Source organism: Silurus meridionalis, chromosome 28, assembly GCF_014805685.1.
Source record: "Silurus meridionalis isolate SWU-2019-XX chromosome 28, ASM1480568v1, whole genome shotgun sequence".
Lineage (NCBI taxonomy): Eukaryota > Metazoa > Chordata > Actinopteri > Siluriformes > Siluridae > Silurus > Silurus meridionalis.
Genome location: NC_060911.1, coordinates 15,522,925 through 15,547,023, shown reverse-complemented (window position 1 = coordinate 15,547,023; position 24,099 = coordinate 15,522,925). Strand labels below are relative to the sequence as shown.

At 42.8% G+C, this 24,099-nt stretch overlaps 1 protein-coding gene across 1 annotated transcript; it reads right to left on the bottom strand.

Moving 5' to 3' along the window:
* tacr3a (tachykinin receptor 3a) lies at positions 1–22,920 on the bottom strand. Its single transcript, XM_046843408.1, has 5 exons — positions 21,754–22,920; positions 18,173–18,361; positions 17,797–17,947; positions 2,159–2,355; positions 1–1,213 (listed from the first exon to the last, which is right to left on the bottom strand). The coding sequence occupies exons 1-5, from the start codon at positions 22,119–22,121 to the stop codon at positions 916–918; spliced, it is 1,203 nt and encodes a 400-aa protein (XP_046699364.1). The 5' UTR covers positions 22,122–22,920; the 3' UTR covers positions 1–915.
* Positions 22,921–24,099: the final 1,179 nt, after the last annotated feature.

Sequence of the window (24,099 nt, the reverse complement as noted above, 5' to 3'; positions counted from 1 at the left end):
ATAGATAGATAGATAGATAGATAGATAGATAGATAGATAGATAGATAGATAACTCTTCCTCCTGAGCTATAAACGAGCAGGAGAGAGTTCTAAGTGAGTTCTTGGAGTGGGTTCTTTGAGAGAGGTCTCATTGCTAGTTCTTTAAAAAAGTTCTCAGCGCTAGTTTCACTGAACAAGTTTTTAGAGCGAGTTCTCAGAGCGAGTTCTATGAGTGAGTTCACGGAGAGATTTCTCGGAGCGAGAATAATGCGAGTTCTAAGTGAGTTCTCTGAGTGAATTCTTTGAGCAAGTTCTCTGAGTGAGTTCTTTGAGCGAGTTCTTTGAGCGAGTTCTCTGAGCGAGTTCTCTGAGCGAGTTCTCTGAGCGAGTTCTTTAAACGAGTTTTCGGAGCGAGTTCTCAGAGCGAGTTCCTGGAGCGAGTTTTTGGAGTGAGTTTTTGGAGCGAGTTCTCGGAGCGACTTCCCGGAGCGAGTTCTCGGAGCGAATTCCCGGAGCGAGTTCCTGTAGCGAATTCTTGGAGTGAGTGGGTATTAGAGCTGGAAGATTCCGGAACTAAACTGGCCCGAGGTAACAAGCTTCAAGTTTCAAGACTTTCTTATTTCCTTCTTTTAACAATTACATCAGATTTCTCCTGCGTGCCTCCTCACTGCTGTGGGGTTTTACTGCTGATAAAATGTGGGTGTTGTTTCACCCTCCATTGATGAGAATGAACAGATAATTGCTGGATCTCGTGGACCAACAAGTCTATAAAATCTAGCACAGTCAGTTTTGCTGCTGGCTAAGTTCATGCTAATGCTAATATAAATCATTCATACCTTCCCGAGATCACAGTCTTGAAGCTGAATGACAATATGACAAACAGAATTTGATGAATTGGATCGATCATGAGTATCTCCTGTGGCGGGGAGGCCGCGATCAGCAGAAGTCGTCCTGAGGGTTGCCGGGCGTGTATGTGGTGCTTTTCTTGCAGGATTGCGAGCAGCCGTTGTGATTGTGTTTGTGTTGAATGTGTTGGCTGATGAGGCTCCTGCATTTGGTGGAGCTCTCCGTGGTGTCGTTCATGACCATCATGGTGGTTTCCACACGTGACAGCATGCACATGCTGCTCTGGCGTGTGGCCTGCAAGCGTGTAGCCCTCAGGTCCAGATCGTCGTAACTGGACAGGCGGACAAACGGACAACAGCGCAGCGCTTGCTTGAAACCGGCTCGGAACCTGAGGACAAGAAGGACGTGATTGAGACATGTGAGAAAAATACCTGGCATGAAAAACATGACGTTTACTAACTTCATCACCAGATGGATGGTATAAAAGTCCTTTCCTCTTTAGTGATATGGTGAATTCTATACTAAAATTAACTGAAATTGTACTAGAGGTGTATTGGTATCGCCATGGTAACACCTCCTAATGCTAACATTTATGCGCATTCCATTCAAATACAAAATCATACTTGTTTGCTGACTAGCGATTCTCAGATACCATGAAACCTCCAGAACTGAAATTTCCGTGAATGTCCTTAGAAGAACAATGAGAAGGTTTTTCCTCTCATCTGAACCTCAATGCTCCTCATCAGTTCACATTTTCTAGTCATGTTGATCAATTAGCCATTGATTGATATCCTTCATGACTACGTGAGTGTTTACACCAGTGTTCATCCTCCTGTTGCATCTATTTGTTTATCAGTTGATCTGAAAAGGAACGATGTCATGTCTGACCGCTGATTTCACCAGCTCCTCGTGATTAATCTCATTAGCTCTCATTAGCTCTCGTGTTTATTTACTCCCTACTTCTCTCTTTCCATTCAGGAGGCTTTCTGAACCACATCGCTGCTTCTCGGGGTTTCGGTTTTCTTGCATTCCATGGTCCGAGTCAAGCTTGGAAAATGTTCTCTTCAGATATAATCCTGAGGTTCTGAAATGCTGCTACTGATGTATGTAAACTACAGATGCTATTGGACTGTTTTGTGGGCGCGGCTAGGTCAAGTTGCGATGTCACCACTTTGGAATTATTCTTGTTAATGTCTGTTTTGCGGTTTGCTAGTTAGTTAACAATGCATGTTCAATCACGCTGATCCTGAAACAACCTGATTAATCTGTATGCTTCAATTCTATTCTTACAAATATTGATAGATCTTGCATAAATGTAACTTTGAAAATGTACCTGCTGTTGAGGCAGCAGTAGATGATGGGGTTGTACATGGTGGAGCTCATGGCCAGCCACATGACTGACAGGTAGACCTGCTGGATGGACTTCTTCTTGGCCAGCGCCTTGTTCAGGCCCGTGATCAGGAAGTAGACGTGATACGGCAGCCAGCAGATGGCAAAGGTCACGACTACGATGATCATCATCTTCACCACCTGGAAGGAAAAGATTTACTTCTTAAAATTTCTGATAAATAAAGCAAACAGAAATAGGAGATGTGTGGGTTCTTGACAGGAAAACGCTGATGTGATGTGCTTGTAAAGCGAACGCGACAGTCACTTTTACACCAATCTGAAAAATGGCTTCCACAAAACAGAAAGTGGTCATGCTGACAACTAGAAATGCTAGCAAGCATTTTAGTGGACGTAGCAGCTAATAAGAAAGCATACATATAAAATGTGCACTGAGCAGCAAGAAGGCAACCGGGAGGAAAAAACAACAAATTCCTCTATTTGTTTGGCTAAATCCAAAATAATGTTCAAGAAAACTGTATTTCTAGTTTATTTTGATGAAGGAAACTGATAGAAATCCACTTTAAAAAAATTATAACTTCTAACTGCATGGTTCCTGCACCCGCTGCATTTTTAGTTCATGCTCCAAGTTCCCACACGCTTAAATCCAGCTCCTTATCAATCCCCTCCATCACTCTGTATTACCCAGAATCCTTGGCTTGTATGGCACCGCCTGCCTCTTTATTGCTCTGCTGATTCGCGCAATCTGCTCCCGCAATTCCCTTAAATCGGTGAGCGTAACCCGAGCGACAGTGCTCGCTCTGTTGTCCTCTCAGGAACGGACCAAATACATCGCAGTGTAGTGATTTAAAGAAACACGACATCCTCGGAATGCCAATGCATCGAGATAAACGAGTGGAACTGGAGAAAAGTGTAGAATAAAACCTAGATTTTCTTCCGTTTGAAAGAAAACCGTAGGGTTCTGGTGGACGACAAAACAAAAGACATTGTTCTTCGTCCTTCGCGTACTACTTTTAGGAACAAAAGAAAGATCCAAGATCTTGTAATCATGGTTATTAAGTTCTGGCTAGTTAGGTTCTTCAAACACATGGCTGTTGGGAGTATATGAGGATTGAGTTGGTTGAGATAACTGGGCATTGATGTGCTGATTGAAAAGTCTATATCTTTCAATAATAGAAACCATGATCAGTATGCTGAAATTAACTGGTCAATGCTACAAAAAAACAATGAGCAAATACGATTTTTACAGCTGTAGAGTAAGAGTTATGAAGAATTAGAAAACCTTATCAGGGAACATCTCGGAATATGCAAAAACTGGCAAACTGTCCACAAAATTTCAGTCACAGACTCTTCACGAATAAACTCTACGCAAGCAAATCGTGCTGTTCTGTTCATAAACTGCTCATGAACTCTTCCCAAACAAAAACTGCTGCTGCTCTGATTTCCAAACTGCCCCACAAAGAGAAGCTGCTGTGCTGTTCATGTTTCTCTAATAAACTCATTTCTAACTGACCTCGTCCATCAACCTGTCCTTCATCACTGCAAACAGGAAAGGGCTCAGAGCCGATCCTTGATGCAGTCCAACCTCCACCTTGAACCAGTCTTTCGTTCCTACTGCACACTTCACTGCTGTCACATACTGTTGCTCACAGATGGTCACTTTTTCTCTCAGCCTGGCTTCCACTACTCTTTCCCAGAACTTCATGGTGTGACTGATCAACTTAATTCCCCTGTAGTTACTGCAGGTCTGCACAGCTCCCTTATTCTCAAAGATCAGTACCAGCACATTCCCCATTCCTCAGGCATTTTCTTACCCGCAAAATCCTGTTAAACAATTTGGTTAAAAACTCCACTGCATCTCTCCTAAACATCTCCATGCTTCTACCAGTATGTCATTTGGTCTAACCGATATTCCACTCTTCCTCCTATTAATCGCTGCTCTCACTTCCTCTTTACTAATCCTATCCATTTCCTGCTTCACATCTCCACATCATCCAACCTTCTCTTTCTCTCATTTTCCTCGTTCATCCGCTGCTCAAAATACTCCCTCCATCTTCTCAACACACTCTCCTCACTAGTCAACATATTTCCATCTCCATCCTTTACTGCTCTAACTTGCAGCACATCCTTCCCAGTTCGGTTCCTCTTCTTGGCCAATCGCTACAAATGCTTTTCTCGTTCCTTAGTGTCCAACTTCTCCTACAGCTCCTCATATGCCTTTTCCTTGACTTTCACTACATCCCTCTTCACCATGAATCCTTCATAAATTCCGTCTTAACCCAAACAAATACAAAATTCAACGCAATCGTCATAGTTAGTATTACTGAAGACATCAGACATTCCTTTAGCGATAAAATCTGCAGTGGACCAATGCTTCACCTCCGTCACCTCGTTTTTCTCTATTTCAAAACCTAATCCCTGCTCGGGATTATCCCGCTCAATCCCACTTTATCGAGATCCCATCTCTCGCTCCATCAGCACGTTCCACCAATCAGATTCCATTCCACTGCTTCTCAAAACTTCTCCCACACCACTTCCTCAGAAACCTGGCCTTAAAGTTTTTTTTGACGTCTCTTAACTCTTTTCTGTTCATTGCAAGCTGCTTTTAAGTGCGGTGTCCACTCGAAGATGGATTTCTCTCTCGGCACTAATAACCTCTCACAGCCTGCCTTCTCCACACTACAAGAGACGGCTCGTGTAAAGGTCCCTAATGAACTGTTCTTTTTGTTAGCTCTGAATGTAGACAGTGAGTCATGACATCTTTCTCTCTTTCTCTCATTTTCTCTCTCGTTCATTACTTTTCCATCACACTTCCAGGTTCATATCTTAAACTTGATAAAGTTCTTGGACACCTGACTTTCCCAGGAATACGTCGTTCTTCATCAGACCGTTAGCACAAAAATGAAACTACACAAGTGTCTTTAGATTCTGGAGCATAGAATTTTCTATTCCCTTAAACTAGGTGTCCGAAACCTGTTCCAGGTCCATGAAGATCTGTTTTCCATGGGTTGGAGCAGACGATCTCCTGCTATAGAGCGCCAACATTACTGAACTGCTTTGAGATGAATGTGAACGCTAACTGCACCACAGGTCTTCTCACCTCACCTTCGTCACTACCTAATTTAACTAACACTTGTGTGGCTGCATGCACCCTTGTCTTCACAAATCTCCACAAAATCTAGTGGAACATCTTCTCAGAATGAAGTTTATAATAACAGCAAATTGAGATCAAATGTGGAATGTGATATTTAAAAAGCAAAATCGTATGCTTAGATATCCACAAACTGTTCCTGAAGATAAAATCTCGACACTCCTGGGAATGAAGGAGTTCCTCAAGGCTGAGCTCTTAGGCCTCTCGAAATCAACAGCAGATCGGTGCGATGGATCGGAATCGGTTACATCATCCTGAGCTTTGTGATTTTCCCATAACAGCACATCCTCAAGTGTTTTCTTCCTCTTACACCACACAATTTCCCATTACCTGCATTATAGTGTTTTTTCCTCACCATCTCCTCTTTCTCTTTTTTTTCTCTTTAAATTAATAAGCACAAGAAAAAATGGTGGAAACGTAAACTTTTCTGGCCTGACACTGGAAAGTTCTTCCCTAAAGGTTAAATACCTTTATTCCTGTGAAATCTTTGAATATTATACTCTCTTGATGTAAAAGTACACCAGCAGATGGATATGTTGGCTAAGTTCCTTTTAGTGTAAACCTTCTTCCTGGTTCTTGGAATAGACTCTGGACCCATGGCGGCCCTGACCAGGATGCACAGGATCTACTGAGAACAAATGAAAGGATGTTGGGAGATCATTTTCTGCAGATCTTATTTTGGTGTTCAGATTTTTTTCAAACCTAATTTCACATTAGCTTTCAAAAATAAAGATAAAAATTTTAATAAAAACAATTTATTTAATATAAATATATTTATTATATTTAATTATTACAATAATTTAATATAATTTTTTTATGAAAAAAAAAAAAAAAAACACTTTTTGCATTATGCTCTTTTCTCATCTACGGTCGTTACATCTCCCCTCAGTCCTGATGGATCTCTGAAACCCTGTATCGTTTCTCCTCTGCCGCAATATCCGGCGAAATCTCAATAAAAAAATCGCAAACGTATTCAACATTCAACATTCGGCATACGGCTGCTAGAATATTTACGCGTTATCTTCACTCTCCATCAGGTCTTCTGTCTGTTGGTGTCACCTCCAGTTTATTACAAACTCCTCCTATCTCTCTGAGATCCTCCTCATTCGCAGCGCTAACGTTCTCTGGCTCTGCTCTGCCCCCGGATCCCAGATAAAAGGAAGCCGATTTCTAGAGGTGAAGAGTTTCCTATCATGGCTCTTAAATCACAAGTCCAACCCACTCGATCTCCAACTGGCTTTTAAGCCTCGTTCAGCTCAGTAGCTCCAACTTTACTGTCCTATTGTAATTATATAGTAACACAATGTATTGTATCATACTGTAACATGAACAATTGTTTCGTTTTCATACTATCACATAAGAATATATTGTATTGTACAGTATATCGTATCATACCGTATCGTATCGTACTACTGTATCGTATTGTTTCATACCATATCAGACTACTTTATTGTATTGTATAAAACTATCCCAGAGTATCATATTGTATTTTTGCGTATGTATTGTACTATTGTATAGTATCGTATAGCGTTGCACAATGCTTTCATACTGTATCTGATTGTATCGTATCAGACTATTGTATTGAATCATATCATAATATCATATTGTACTATCATATCATTTTTTTGTATTGTATAGTGTGGTATCGTTGAAATCCTTTGTACATATTGTATCATATATCACACTATTGTATAATATCGTATCATACCAGAGTTTTGTTCAGTATAGTATTGTATCGCAGTGTATACTGTGTAGTATCGTATAATACTATTGAACTTTATTTTATCATACAATCACATAGTATCACAATATATCATATTGTACTATCATTTAAAATCGTATTGTATTGTGTTCAATTGTAGCAATCTATAGTATTGTATCATATCGAATCATACCATATTGTATTATTTACTATTGTATTGCATTGTACGATCATATAGTATTGTATCATAGCATATTGTGTCATATCATATTAGTGTATATCGTATCGTATACTATTATATTCTATTGTATTGCATTGTACAGTCATTTAGTATTGTATCTCCCATATTATTGTATAGTCTTTTACTGTGTTGAATATTGTATTCATTGTGTCTCATATTATAAACAAGTCTGATATTTATACCCCTGATAATAACCCCCATTTTGTCGCTGTCTCATTGTCCATCATTCCGTCCCTTACGGATTCCTTCTTAATGAAGCCCATCACATTCTCTACACTGTGCTAGCGCTCTTTAGCATGGAGAGCTCTCGACTGGAGAGAGAACATGGAGCAGAGTGCAGAAACGCCACCACTTAACACACCAGGCAGAAAATCTAACACACGTCAAGCTCAATAACATCTGACCGACGTGACTCAGTGGTTCAACACAACAACATAATCACTGCTCTTTCCTAACACGCATGCTAGCATACTCGGCCAGGTCGCATGATTCCTGCTTGCTTTAGTAAAGAGATGGCTTCTGGCTGAGTGCTGATTTGCCCAGGACTTCATCTGACTGATGAGATTAGTCCCATAACAACCCAAAAGGCAATTAAAGCGATGTTCAATTAAAGTTTCAGCGTAGCTAATTTAGCTGAAATGAGTTTGAATTCTCACTTGAGGAAGCTGTAGAATGCAGTCTGAAGCTCTTTATTAAGCCAGAGACGACAAGAAACTCTACAAAAGAGAAAAAAATAAACATCTTTTTCATGCAGTGAATTAATAAACACTTGTGTTTATGTGAAGTGTTCGGTGTACGAGTCCCTGTGGAGTGATAACGCGACAGAACGAGTGCATTAGTATAATCCTGTAATCCACAGCTGCATTACTGTCTGAGCTGCTGGCACAGGAAACTAATCATCATCTCCTGACCAATCACACGCTATTAAAACCAATTATTGAACATTTCTGTAATGGTGAAGTTCTCCATTACACTCAGACAGTTGCTTTTAATCTTCTAATCTTCATCAATCTCCTCACCCTTAACAATCTCCACACCTTCATCAATCTTCTTACCCTCAACAATCTCCACACCTTCATCAATCTCCTCACCCTCAACAATCTCCACAACTTCATCAATCTCCTCACCCTCAACAATCTCCACACCTTCATCAATCTCCCCACCCCAACAATCTCCACACCTTCATCAATCTCCTCACCCTTAACAATCTCCACACCTTCATCAGTCACCTCACCCTTAACAATCTCCACATCTTCATCAATCTCCTCACCCTCAACAATCTCCACACCTTCATCATTTATATCACCCTCAACAATCTCCACATCTTCATCAATCTCCTCACCCTCAACAATCTCCATACATTCATCAATCTCTTCACCCTCAACAATCTCCACACCTTCATCAATCTCCTCACCCTTAACAATCTCCACACCTTCATCAATCTCCTCACCCTTAACAATCTCCACCTTCATCAATCTCCTAACCCTCAACAATCTCCACACCTTCATCAATCTCCCCACCCTTAACAATCTCCACACCTTCATCCATCTCCTCACCCCTAACAATCCCCACACCTTCATCAGTCACCTCACCCTTAACAATCTCCACATCTTCATCAATCTCCTCACCCTCAACAAACTCCACACCTTCATCAATCTCCTCACCCTCAACAATCTCCACACCTTCATCAATCTCCCCACCCTCAACAATCTCCACACCTTCATCAATCTCCTCACCCTTAAAAATCTCCACACCTTCATCAATCTCCTCACCCTTAACAATCTCCACACCTTCATCAATCTCCTAATCATGAATCTCCTCACCCTTAACAATCTCACACCTTCATCAATCTCCTAACCCTCAACAATCTCCACACCTTCATCAATCTCCTCACCTCAACAATCTCCATACATTCATCAATCTCTTCACCCTCAACAATCTCCACACCTTCATCAATCTCCCCACCCTCAACAATATCCACACCTTCATCAATCTCCCCACCCCAAACATCTCCACACCTTCATCAATCTCCCCAGCCCAACAATCTCCCTACCTTCTTCAATCTTCTCACCCCAACAATCTCCACACCTTCATCATTCTCCTCACCTTCAACAATCTCCACACCTTCATCAATTTCTTCACCCTCAACAATCTCCACACCTTCATCAGTCTCCTCACCCCAACAATCTCCACACCTTCATCATTCGTATCACTCTCAACAATCTCCACACATTCATCATTCTTATCACCATTAACAATCTCCACACCTTCATCAATCTCCTCACCCTCAACAACCTCCACACCTTCATCAATCTCCCCACCCTTAACAATCTCCACACCTTCATCAATCTCCTCACCCTTAAAAATCTCCACACCTTCATCAATCTCCTAACCCTCAACAATCTCCACACCTTCATCAATCTCCCCACCCTTAACAATCTCCACACCTTCATCCATCTCCTCACCCTTAACCATCCCCACACCTTCATCAGTCACCTCACCCTTAACAATCTCCACATCTTCATCAATCTCCTCACCCTCAACAAACTCCACACCTTCATCAATCTCCTCACCCTCAACAATCTCCACACCTTCATCAATCTCCCCACCCTCAACAATCTCCACACCTTCATCAATCTCCTCACCCTTAAAAATCTCCACACCTTCATCAATCTCCTCACCCTTAACAATCTCCACACCTTCATCAATCTCCTAATCATGAATCTCCTCACCCTTAACAATCTCCACACCTTCATCAATCTCCTAACCTCAACAATCTCCACACCTTCATCAATCTCCTCACCTCAACAATCTCCATACATTCATCAATCTCTTCACCCTCAACAATCTCCACACCTTCATCAATCTCCCCACCCTCAACAATCTCACACCTTCATCAATCTCCCCACCCCAAACATCTCCACACCTTCATCAATCTCCCCAGCCCAACAATCTCCCTACCTTCTTCAATCTTCTCACCCCAACAATCTCCACACCTTCATCATTCTCCTCACCCTCAACAATCTCCACACCTTCATCAATTTCTTCACCCTCAACAATCTCCACACCTTCATCAGTCTCCTCACCCCAACAATCTTCACACATTCATCAATCTTCTCACCCTAAACAGTCTCCACACCTTCATCAGTCACCACACCCTTAACAATCTCCACATCTTCATCAATCTCCCACCTTCATCAATCTCCTCACCCTTAACCATCCCCACACCTTCATCATTCGTATCACTCTCAACAATCTCCACATTCATCAATCTTATCACCATTAACAATCTCCACACCTTCATCAATCTCCTCACCCTTAAAAATCTCCACACCTTCATCAATCTCCTCACCCTTAACAATCTCCACACCTTCATCAATCTCCTAACCCTCAACAATCTCCACACCTTCATCAATCTCCTCACCCTTAACGATCTCCACACATTCATTAATCTCCTCACCCTCAACAATCTCCACACCTTCATCAATCTCCTCACCCTCAACAACCTCCACACCTTCATCAATCTCCTCACCCTCAACAATCTCCATACATTCATCAATCTCTTCACCCTCAACAATCTCCACACCTTCATCAATCTCCCACCTTCATCAATCTCCCCACCCCAAACATGTCCACACCTTCATCAATCTCCCCAGCCCAACAATCTCCCTACCTTCATCAATCTTCTCACCCCAACAATCTCCACACCTTCATTATTCTCCTCACCCTCAACAATCTCCACACATTCATCAATTTCTTCACCCTCAACAATCTCCACACCTTCATCAGTCTCCTCACCCCAACAATCTTTACACATTCATCAATCTTCTCACCCTAAACAGTCTCCACACCTTCATCAGTCACCACACCCTTAACAATCTCCACATCTTCATCAATCTCCTCACCCTCAACAACCTCCACACCTTCATCAATCTCCTCACCCTCAACAATCTCCATACATTCATCAATCTCTTCACCCTCAACAATCTCCACACCTTCATCAATCTCCCCACCAATTAACAATCTCCACACCTTCATCAATCTCCCCACCCCAAACATCTCCCTACCTTCATCAATCTCCCCAGCCCAACAATCTCCACACCTTCATTAATCTCCCCACCCCAACAATCTCCACACCTTCATCAATCTCCTAACCCTCAACAATCTCCACACCTTCATCAATCTCCTCACCCTTAACGATCTCCACACATTCATCAATCTCCTCACCCTCAACAATCTCCACACCTTCATTAATCTCCCCACCCCAACAATCTCCACACCTTCATCAATCTCTCACCCTCAACAATCTCCACACCTTCATCAATCTCCTCACCCTCAACAATCTCCACCTTCATCAATCTTCTCACCCTCAACAATCTCCATACATTCATCAATCTCTTCACCCTCAACAATCTCCACACCTTCATCAATCTCCCCACCTTCATCAATCTCCCCACCCCAAACATGTCCACACCTTCATCAATCTCCCCAGCCCAACAATCTCCCTACCTTCATCAATCTCCTCACCATTAAAAATCTCCACACCTTCATCAATCTCCTAACCCTCAACAATCTCCACCTTCATCAATCTCCCCACCTTCATCAATCTCCCCACCCCAAACATGTCCACACCTTCATCAATCTCCCCAGCCCAACAATCTCCCTACCTTCATCAATCTCCTCACCATTAAAAATCTCCACACCTTCATCAATCTCCTAACCCTCAACAATCTCACACCTTCATCAATCTCCTCACCCTTAACGATCTCCACACATTCATCAATCTCCTCACCCTCAACAATCTCCACACCTTCATCATTCTTATCACCCTCAACAATCTCCACATCTTCATCAATCTCCTCACCCTTAACAACCTCCACACCTTCATCAATCTCCCCACCCTCAACAATCTCCACACCTTCATCAATCTCCTCACCCTCAACAATCTTCACACCTTCATCAATCTCCTCACCCTTAACGATCTCCACACATTCATCGATCTCCTCACCCACAACAATCTCCACACCATCATCAATCTCCTCACCGTTAAAAATCTCCACACCTTCATCAATCTCCTCACCCTTAACAATCTCCACACCTTCATCAATCTCCTAACCCTCAACAATCTCCACACCTTCATCAATCTCCTCACCCTTAACGATCTCCACACATTCATCAATCTCCTCACCCTCAACAATCTCCACACCTTCATTAATCTCCCCACCCCAACAATCTCCACACCTTCATCAATCTCCTAACCCTCAACAATCTCCACACCTTCATCAATCTCCTCACCCTTAACGATCTCCACACATTCATCAATCTCCTCACCCTCAACAATCTCCACACCTTCATTAATCTCCCCACCCCAACAATCTCCACCTTCATCAATCTCCTCACCCTCAACAATCTCCACACCTTCATCAATCTCCTCACCCTAACAATCTTCACACCTTCATCAATCTTCTCACCCTCAACAATCTCCATACATTCATCAATCTCTTCACCCTCAACAATCTCCACACCTTCATCAATCTCCCCACCTTCATCAATCTCCCCACCCCAAACATGTCCACACCTTCATCAATCTCCCCAGCCCAACAATCTCCCTACCTTCATCAATCTCCTCACCATTAAAAATCTCCACACCTTCATCAATCTCCTAACCCTCAACAATCTCCACACCTTCATCAATCTCCTCACCCTTAACGATCTCCACACATTCATCAATCTCCTCACCCTCAACAATCTCCACACCTTCATCATTCTTATCACCCTCAACAATCTCCACACCTTAATCAATCTCCTCACCCTTAACAACCTCCACACCTTCATCAATCTCCCCACCCTCAACAATCTCCACACCTTCATCAATCTCCTCACCCTCAACAATCTTCACACCTTCATCAATCTCCTCACCCTTAACGATCTCCACACATTCATCGATCTCCTCACCCACAACAATCTCCACACCATCATCAATCTCCTCACCGTTAAAAATCTCCACACCTTCATCAATCTCCTCACCCTTAACAATCTCCACACCTTCATCAATCTCCTAACCTCAACAATCTCCACACCTTCATCAATCTCCTCACCCTTAACGATCTCCACACATTCATCAATCTCCTCACCCTCAACAATCTCCACACCTTCATTAATCTCCCCACCCCAACAATCTCCACACCTTCATCAATCTCCTAACCTCAACAATCTCCACACCTTCATCAATCTCCTCACCCTTAACGATCTCCACACATTCATCAATCTCCTCACCCTCAACAATCTCCACACCTTCATTAATCTCCCCACCCCAACAATCTCCACACCTTCATCAATCTCCTCACCCCAACAATCTCCACACCTTCATCAATCTCCTCACCCCAACAATCTTCACACATTCATCAATCTTCTCACCCTAAACAGTCTCCACACCTTCATCAGTCACCACACCCTTAACAATCTCCACATCTTCATCAATCTCCTCACCCTCAACAACCTCCACACCTTCATTAATCTCCCCACCCTTAACAATCTCCACACCTTCATCAATCTCCTCACCCTTAACAATCTCCACACCTTCAGTAATCCTACCCTCCTCACCTTCCTCACCCTCACTTTCTGCACTACACTTTAACACTAAACACTAAAATCAGTTCTGTTTTTGTGCTCGAGGGAAAAATATGCTCACATTTAAAACCTCAGAGAACATCATGGTTTTTTTTATAAAAAATTCCTGCCTCTGCAGTTTCTCACACACACACACACACACACACACACACACACACACACACACACACACAGCAAATTATGCACAATAACTTATTTTTTTTCGCCCACCTGGCATCACACACATTGTGTGCGATTACTGTGATGTACCACATTTGTGTCGTGTGTGTGTGTGTGTGTGTGTGTGTGTGTGTGTGTGTTAACCTCTGAGAAAGACATAATCAATGGGTGTGTATTCTGTATCAGTGCTACACACTGCACATTCACACACCTCATTCATCACATCACACACGCTGTGTGTGTGTGTATTTGTGTGTGCATGAGTCCTCCTCACTCCAAATCTCTCAAGTATGTTGTTGACTCCATCTCCCTGATTTCCTCTGCTACAGGAGACCCTGAGATGTTTCTCCTGAAAGCTCATAAAATCCTCATTAACAGATCCTAAACATCAGTGTCACATCTTTATGACTTCCCACATTCTCTCCATCTCTCTATCCATTCTCAGGAGGACCAGGAGAAAAAGATCCCTAATGAGCAGCACTATGTTCTTCTACATGATTCCATAAGCTCCTGTAGTCAAGATTTAAACCTGTTCCAGCATGACACAAAGCACTCCACACCAGCATCAATGTGAATGCTGACTGCACTCCAGGAACCTCCTCACCTTCTCACCTACATCAGTATGTGACCTTACTAACACTCATTCTTGTGGATGCATGAATCTCCACAAAATCTAGAGGAACATCATCTCAGAAGACTGGAGCTTATTATATCACCAAATTGAGAAAATATGCACAAAATCCGAAATGGACATTTCATTTCCGCTTCTCGTACGGATCAGACAGAGACACGGAGATGTTTCCTGATCCCTTCCTTCTTTTCTGTTTCTCCTCTTGTGTGATTAAGGACCATTGGAGAGGAAGAACATGTTCCTGCTTTGACGCCTTCGTAATTAGCCTCTGTGGTGGAGGTGGTGAAGATCGGCAAGTCTGACATACACACGCGTGCGCGCGCACACACACACAGACACACACACACACACACACACACACACACACACACACACACACACACACACAGTAACTCCCTAAGTAGCTTGTAAAAGAGGAAAGGAAAGGAACATTGTAGTGAGTCAGGGAGTGTATAAAGCAAATCTCAGGCAATTCACCAGATGTTATAGGCGTCATTACTTTATCCAGGTGCTGATCAACGAGGGACGATAGACAGAGACCTCAGAATGATTTCTTTCTTTGTGTGTGTGTGTGTGTGTGTGTGTGTGTGTGTGTGTGTGTGTGTGTGTGTTGGGGGGGGTTAATAAAAGCAGACAATTTACAGGATGAGATGCTGACGGTGTTCCCGAATGGAAAGCGTTTTGAAAAGGTTGATCAGTGTGATGGAGCTTCCACGCTGATGAAAAAAACAACAAAACAAAAAAACACTCGCTTCTGAGTAATGAAATCGTCTGCTTTTGTTGTTTTTTTTGTTCTCGTGGCATGATTCTAAGCTCAAGCACCAATAAATCTCACTTTAGCGCCAGTCTCCAGGCAGCCGTGGTGGGATTTGAATACTAAATGATTGAGAGGCAGCAGAATCGGAATTTACACACTACGTAGGATCGATGTTTCACAACAACATGCCGACGATTTGTAAAAAAAAAGAAGCAGTATCCAGAGATTCCAGATTCCAGCAAAAATACATTTCCAGTCACAGGGGGCCAAGCAGCAAATTCAGCACCATATCCTCAGTAGACAGCGCCCTGTAGGAGCTACAGAGCTCCAATACATGAAATAGAGAATACATGTGGAATGGGATGTTTAAAAAGCACATCTAAAGATGCATTAAACCATAGATGCACACTCCTGCTACTCAGGCCTCCAAGATAAACTGTCATGGAACGAAGTATTCAAGAAACATTAAGCTCCACGCACTCAGATTCCAAACTAATTTGCATGAAATAAATAATTACTTTAGAGGATCAGTGCCAGAATTTGCCCGCCTTGTTGCTGATGCGTTACTACACAGCAGGGGGAGAACGTCTGTAATTAGAGGGAGTGGATCTTAAATGAGTAATTAGCTCTATTTGGGGAAGAGCTTATATTAGTTAACCAGCTCAAATTGGGGGTGGAGCTTAAAATAGTTAATGATCTGTAATTGGGGTGGAGCTTAAAATAGTTAACCAGCTCTAAGTAGTAGTTGCACTATTTAATTGTGTGGATTTTGACATATACACACACACGTGTATTTACGTTTTGTGTGTGTGTGTGTGTGTGTGTGTGTGTGTGTGTGTGTGTGTGTCTGTCTGTCTGTCTGTCTGTCTGTCTGTCTGTCTGTGTGTGTGTCTGTGTGTGTGTCTGTATCTGTGTGTCACCGGTTAAGTGTATGTGTGTATATATACATATGTGTGTGGGTGTGGGTGTGTGCATGTGTGTGTTTGTGTGCACGTGTGTATGCGTGTGTGTGTGTTTTCCTCCATCTCTAATTACTTCCTTGTGTTATAATGAAAAGCTCGTCTCGGCTGAGTAGATAATGATATATCTCTGCCTCGCACGTTTTTCATGAGAGATCATTTCCTGATCCTGTGAGAAAAAGAAGAGAAGTGAAGATCAGACTCGTCCTGGATTGCGCTACTCCAAAACCTATACGCCAGACTCATCCAGAAAGGAGACAAGGATGCTGAGCCCCGCCCCGTCAGAGAGGCGTTCAGAAGGTTCTCCAGTGGCACTTAAACACAGAGAAGAAGACGGGAAAGGAGTGGAGAGATGATAAGGACTCTCAGATGGAGAGAAGATAGCAAGGAGAATCTGCTGGTCCAGGAGAAGTCAGGTATTGTTAGTCTCACAAGCTGTGCTCTGATTAGGGGGATTTATCCAGGTCTCACTTGGGAATGATTTGATTAATAAAGATGGAGATATGAGTTCCAGCAGCACTGATATGCACTTTCACTGGAGAGAAAAGCCAATTTCATGTTGGTCACTAACGAATGTTTGTGTTTGGCCAGGAAGTACCACATGGGAAGGAAGAATCGGAAAGTAACATTCAGAAAGCAATGCTCAGGAAGTACCTGAGCATTTACAAAGTAACAATCAGGATGTAATGTTTAGGAAGCACTGCTTGATGAGTCCTTCTCGAGACTTAAGGCTTGATGTAAACACTCAATGCTCAGGAAACATCGCTCAGGACGTATTTCTGAGAAAGTAACAATCAGGAAGAACTACACAGGAGGTAAAGTTTGGGAAGTAACATTTAAGAAGTACTGCTAAGGAAGTATTACATGGTAAGTATCGCCTGGAAACTAACACTAAGGAAGTAACAGGCATGAGGTACCACGTGGAAGGTACTGATGGGGAAGTATTGTTTAGGAGTTAACATTCAGAAAGAACTGCTTGGGAACAGCAGCAACAATGACAAAAACCAAACTTGAAAACAAACAATGACACAAAATGGCTTCAATTTATTCTATTAACCAACCATTTGTTGTTTATGAAGTGGCTGCACACAATGAGCAGGACTCAAACAACAGAATTATTGGCATGCCACTCAAAAACACCTGGAGAAACAATGCCACCAGGATTATGGGCAAATTCAAGAGCCGACCGTGTTTCCTCATCAGAGACTGCTCAAATGTTCCATTAATGTGCTTGCCTTCACCTCTGTTTCTGTACAGATTTACAGTCCACTCAGACCAGAACCTCAGACCAGAACCCCCACATGCTGTATAAACCCCCTGCTACTCATCTGTGTCGTGTTCTGGTTTCTAATAATCGTTATCTGTTTTCCCGAGTAGGCAGTTTATCCACCGACCTTCCTCTTGGCGCGTAGCTGGCCGTGATAATTATCGGACGAGTCTCCGGGGATCGCTCCTCCCCACAGCGTCATGCCGATGATGGTGTAGGTGATTCCCATCACCACCAGAGGCAGCATGTAGACCAGCAACATCACGATGATATGGTACCTGCCGAAGCAAATTAAAAAGCAGGAGGAACGGAAGTTTGAAGTCTCAAATGTATTTATTCTGATTATTAATTCAGATCATGTGGTGGTTCTACAAACCCCCCCAGAAATATACAGAGATAAAGAACATTCTATGACAAATCGTGGAGTGGAACAACGCTGACACAATGCTGTTCTAGGAAACCAATCCAAATCTTCTCAACATTCAGAATTCAGGATGTCTCACATGAAAGCGTCGTCTCCGGGTTGAGGCCACGCAACGTAGCACACAGTCCTTCTGGGTAACTTCCTCACCGTAGAGAAGAAGCAGAGCGGGAACGCCAGCACCACGGCCAGCACCCAGATACACACTATCACCACTTTAGTGGCTGTGGCTGAGAGGTGTGGCTTCAGAGGGTGAATTATAGCCATGTACCTGTATACACACACACACACACACACACACACACACACACACACACACACATATATACATGCTTCATCAATACGCTTTAATTTGCTTCATCAAACTCAATTATATGACAATAGAGCTTTCAGTTCCTTCTTCTGAAACAAAGCTTAGTCACCTGATGTTTCCTTTTCCTCATCTTCCTCATCCTCATCATCTTTTATTTAAATTCCACACAATACACCTCCTTATGGTCTTCTTTTTAAAGTCATGTGACCGCTCAGGGTGTGATGTCACAAAGTACACCATCTTCCAATCACATTCAACATGTAAAATTATTACATCTCTCATATTTCTCATTTCTTTCTTTCTTTCATCTCTTTTCTATTTCTCTTCCATCTCTTTTATTTATCTGTCTATCTATCTCTCGCTCTCTCTTCTTTCTCTCTCTCTCTCTCTCTTTTATCTATCACTTATCTCTCTCTCTTCTCTCTTATTTTCCATCTTCTTTTTGTTAATTTCTCTCATCTCTCCTTTACCTCTCTCTTCCTTTAACGTTCTCAAGTGATGTTTTTCCAATCTGTAACATTGAAGAGATGATGATGATGATGATGATGATGATGATGATGGAGGTGTTGGAGGTGTTATCTGAGATGTTGTGATTGATGCTGTGTGATGAACCCTGATTGAGAGGAAATGTTCTCCTGCATCTGATCGTTTATGAAGTCGTCTCTGTCGATGTGATGGGACACTGAGCCTTGTGTACCTGTGAGAGTTATCCTCGCCCTGTTACCATGCCGATATCTCATCAACACACACACACACACACACACACACACACACACACACACACACACACACACACACACACACCGACTCCTACTGCAGGTTCACATTCAGCAAACCATCAGATCCTCTACAATATACTAGAGTTCAGTCTACACTTCAGGGGCAGAGGTTTAGTGGCACCTGATCATGTGCTTCTCAACCTCTCATTCCACACTTTATCCCCTTTTCCTTTTATATTAATCTCCATTCTTTTGGGAAGATGTTCCACTAAATTTTGTGGAGATTTGTGGACATTCTTCAGCAACAAAGGTGTTCGCATAATCAGGGACGGTGAGGAGGTCAGGGGTGCAGTCATCATCACTTCATCATCTCTCTACCATCACTCCACCATCTCTCTATCATCAATCCATCATTACTCTACCATCTCTCATCTCTCCATCATCACTCCATCAACTCTATATCATCACTCCATCATCTCTATATCATCACTCCATCATCTCTCTACCATCACTCCATTATCTCTATATGATCACTCCATTATCTCTCCATCACTACTCTACCATCTCTTATCTCTCCATCATCACTCTACCATCACTCCATCATCTCTATATCATTACTTCATCATCTCTACCATCACTCCATCATCTCTATATCATTACTTCATCATCTCTACCATCACTCCATCATCTCTATATCATTACTTCATCATCTCTCTACCATCACTCCATCATCTCTATATGATCACTCCATTATCTCTCTATCATTACTCTACCATCTCTCATCTCTCCATCATCACTTTATCATCACTCCATCATCTCTCTACCATCACTCCATTATCACTCAACCGTCACTCCATCATCTCTACCATCACTCCATCATCTCTCTACCATCACTCCATCATCTCTCTACCATCACTCCATTATCACTCAACCATCACTCCATCATCTCTCTACCATCACTCCATCATCTCTATATCATCACTCCATCATCTGTCCATCATCACTTCATCACTCCACTATCACTCCAGCGTGTTGATTGGCGAGAAGAACCTGCTTTTCCATCATCTCCTGTGTGATGGATTAAAGTGATCTTCAATCATAAGAGCTGCATGAACTGACAAGTTCTTCTCAGAGCTCAGCATTGTGGGGTTTTCTCTTCCAACCACCATCAAGATTTGTGACATCATCACCCACACACACATACACACACACACACACACACACACACACACACACACACACCACCTAAATACAACTGTTAAACTGTAGGCAAAACAATTTACAGGAGAAAAATCAATACTGGCTTGCGTGTGTGTGTGTGTGTGTGTGTGTGTGTGTAGTGTATGATATGAATGAAAAACTGTATAAAAACAATGAATGGGAATGTAATGTTTATGTTCATGTGTGTGTGCGTGTGTGCGCGTGTGTGTGTGTGTGCGCGCGTGTGTGCGCGCGTGTGTGTGCGCGTGTGTGTGATAGAGATTTCACCCCTAGGGATTTGGTAAATAAATAATTGGAAGTGGATGATTTGTCAGATATGAGGAATCTCACACATGCGCGCAAACACACACACACACACACACACACACACACACACACCCTGCGCAATTAATCAAACCTGAAAAGACATTTGTGGCAGAAGTGGATGCAGTTTCAGGAAACCCATCCAACACCACACACACACACACACACACACACACACACACACACACACACATACATTACATTTCCATTCACTGTTGTTATATAGTTTTTCATTTATATCACACCACACACACACACACACACACACACACACACATTACATTTCCATTCACTGTTATTATATAGTTTTCATTTATATCACACCACACACACACACACACACACACACACACACACACACACACACACACACAGACACGCACACAATCCCACACACACATGGACTTTTCCATTTACTGTTATTACATTTTGTCATTGATAGAAGTATATACACACACACACACACACACACACACACACACATTTCTATATGTACAAAAACACATTCAGTACACACTCACCCATTCGCTCTCTCTCTCGCGCGCGCTCTCTCTCTCTCTCTCTCACACACACACACACACACACATTACATTCCCATTCACTGTTATACAAGTTTTCATTCATATTATCACACAAGCACGCATGCGCACACACCCACTCATTTTTCTATGTTCTCAAAAACACATTCAGCGCGCACACACACACACACACACACACACACTTTCTCTCTCCTTATTTGTCTGACACACACACTCAGTACTGACAATTCCCATAAACCACTTCCAAGAACATTCCAGACAGGAGGGGTGCCAATACTTATAGACTACAACACGCATTGTCCTGCTTCACTGCCAGAGATCCAGGTAGCAGTCAGTACTCTTCATTAGTACCTTTAGTACCGTTACCCTGTACAGGTGCACGTGCTGTAGGTGTAATGAGCTTTAAAAGAGGAATCGCTGATTGATGATGATTGATGAGTCTGACAACCAATCAATGATCAGCATTTTATTCCACTGGTGTCACAATGCCCCCCGCCCCCACCCCCCAGGACCCCAATGATACACTTTTGGGGCACCTCGGCACGCGCACCCAAGACCAAGCTCCTACCTGTCCACGGAGATGGCGGTCATGGAGTAGATGCTGGCGAACACTGAGGTGACCGGGAAGAAGTTGTGGAACTTGCAGTACTCCTCGCCGAAGTACCAGTCCCCGTGCGCGGCGTAAATGAAGTTGACGAGCGTGTTGAATGCGGCCATGGAGGCGTCGGAGAAGGCGAGGTTCAGCAGGAAGTAGTTGGTGACGGTGCGCATCCGGCGGTGAGCCACGATGATCCACATCACCACCAGGTTCCCGAACACGGCCACCGCCAGGATGGTGCTGTACGCCACCGACCACAGGGCCACGCGCCACGGCGGCTGCGCGAACTGATTGGTCCAGTTCCCGGTCGCGTTGGAGGCGTTCTGAGAGGAAACCATATCTAACACCAAAAACACTGCCAAATAATATAAATGTGAATAAAAAAGTGAACTTCACGGGGACGCGCTCCGGTGTCGGGGTTTGGAGAGCACGGATACGCGGGGGCGCGCACCGGTTTCACCAGTGCGAAATAAAATGTGGTAAAATAAGGAGAACCTGGAGAACTGGACAAGAAGGAGGTGTGGTGTGCTGAAGGATTAATTCTTGAGCAGCCCGTAGCAGTGAGTGCGTCTCTCTCTGTCCGCGTGTGTGTGTGTGTGTGTGTTGCGACGCGACTGCGCAACCGCAAGAGAGAAAGAGGTGGAAAAACTCGTCTGATTGATCGACACGCAGAAGCCGAGTTCATATGGGCTCTGATCGATTCCTGCATTAGGATTAGATAATCGCTTCATTACAGCACGCGGAGTGCAGATGGAAAAAGTCCCATGCGGGACTGATGATGATGATGGTCGTGGAGGAATCCGAAGAGTTTCACTTTGAGAAGAATAAATTAGAACACAGATCTATCATCTTCATGGTTTTTTCCGTTAAATTTCTGTTCCACGCCATTCCCATTCCTCTTTTAGTAAACTTCTCTAAAAAAATGCATGTCTCATATTTTCTATAGAATCTCATATTCTGCTCATTTGATTTTCTCCAACTATTGTTGATAATCCTGCAGGTCTCAGGTTCCACAATTAGACAGATTTCCACCATAGAACTCTTTACCTATTGAACACCTAAATATCTGACTATCTTCTGAAGACAATAAAACCAAAATGAAAAACTCAACATCAAACATTAAAACACTGAAGACTCCTTCCATAGAGGTCATTTTTTCTGGAATAGTCTTCGTGACAGTGTTCGGGGCTCAGACACACTCTCCCAGTTTATCTTTTTAGCGAGTTCTACACATAACACACATCACATCATAACCTTGTGCTCCAGAACATCTGATCACATCACATTATTAACTTGTGCTGTTAATATCATGAGCAGCAGCTACGCTAATTCCTCTCCACTGCTTCTCTTTCTCTCCCCATCCCGAGGCTTCCTGAGGTTGCTCCAGCTCCAGTCACGTCCCACCTCGTAAAGATTGTGGAGCTTTAAAGAAGTAGATGCTGCAAACATCCCGAACCATCTAGAGACGTACCAGTGCCAATTGGATCCCACTTCATGTGGAGTTTGGACACTGGACCTCTTTGAGTGTTTAAAGGCTCTGGCATGGAGAAGCTGGTGTTGGATCTGTGATGATCTCAGATGTTGAGCTATTTTATGAGTTGCTCAGTAGCTCCTAGTTTTATAACCATAATGACTGTAAAAGACTGTAGAAAGATCATCAGTCATAATCACACACTCCAGTGCTCATGTTAGTTCTCACTCTCCAGTGTTCTGTAGTGTTTAAAGACTATAATCACACTCTTGATGTCACCCAAATGAGGATGAGCTTCTGCTTTTGAGTCTGGTTCCTCTCAAGGTTTCTTCCTCATAACATCTAAGGGAGTTTTTCTTTCACCATAGTCTCCATGGTGCTCATCAGCAGAGGTGGCAAAAGTACACACATCCATTACTTAAGTAGAAGTACAGATCCTCATGTTTAAAATGTTCAGACATGTACTTAAGTAAAAAGTAGTTATTACTTCTACCTGTTTTAGCTGTTAACTGGACCTCACATCATATTAGATAGATAGATAGATAGATAGATAGATAGATAGATAGATAGATAGATAGATAGATAGATAGATAGATATGTAAGCATATGTACAGTGATTAAATATAAAGGCTATATCAGTGCAGAGACGTGTGGACATCATTAAGAGCCTTTGCTATGTTTCCACACGGACAGTTAATGAGGTGACACCGGAGAGACTGCACCTCTTCAAGTCAAGTCAGGAAGCTTATATATATAAAATTATAGACATTTTACAGATTTGAATGATGAATTGTTTTTATCTGTACGATCAATAAAGACAGTAATTTAAGTTTGAGTCGCCATTA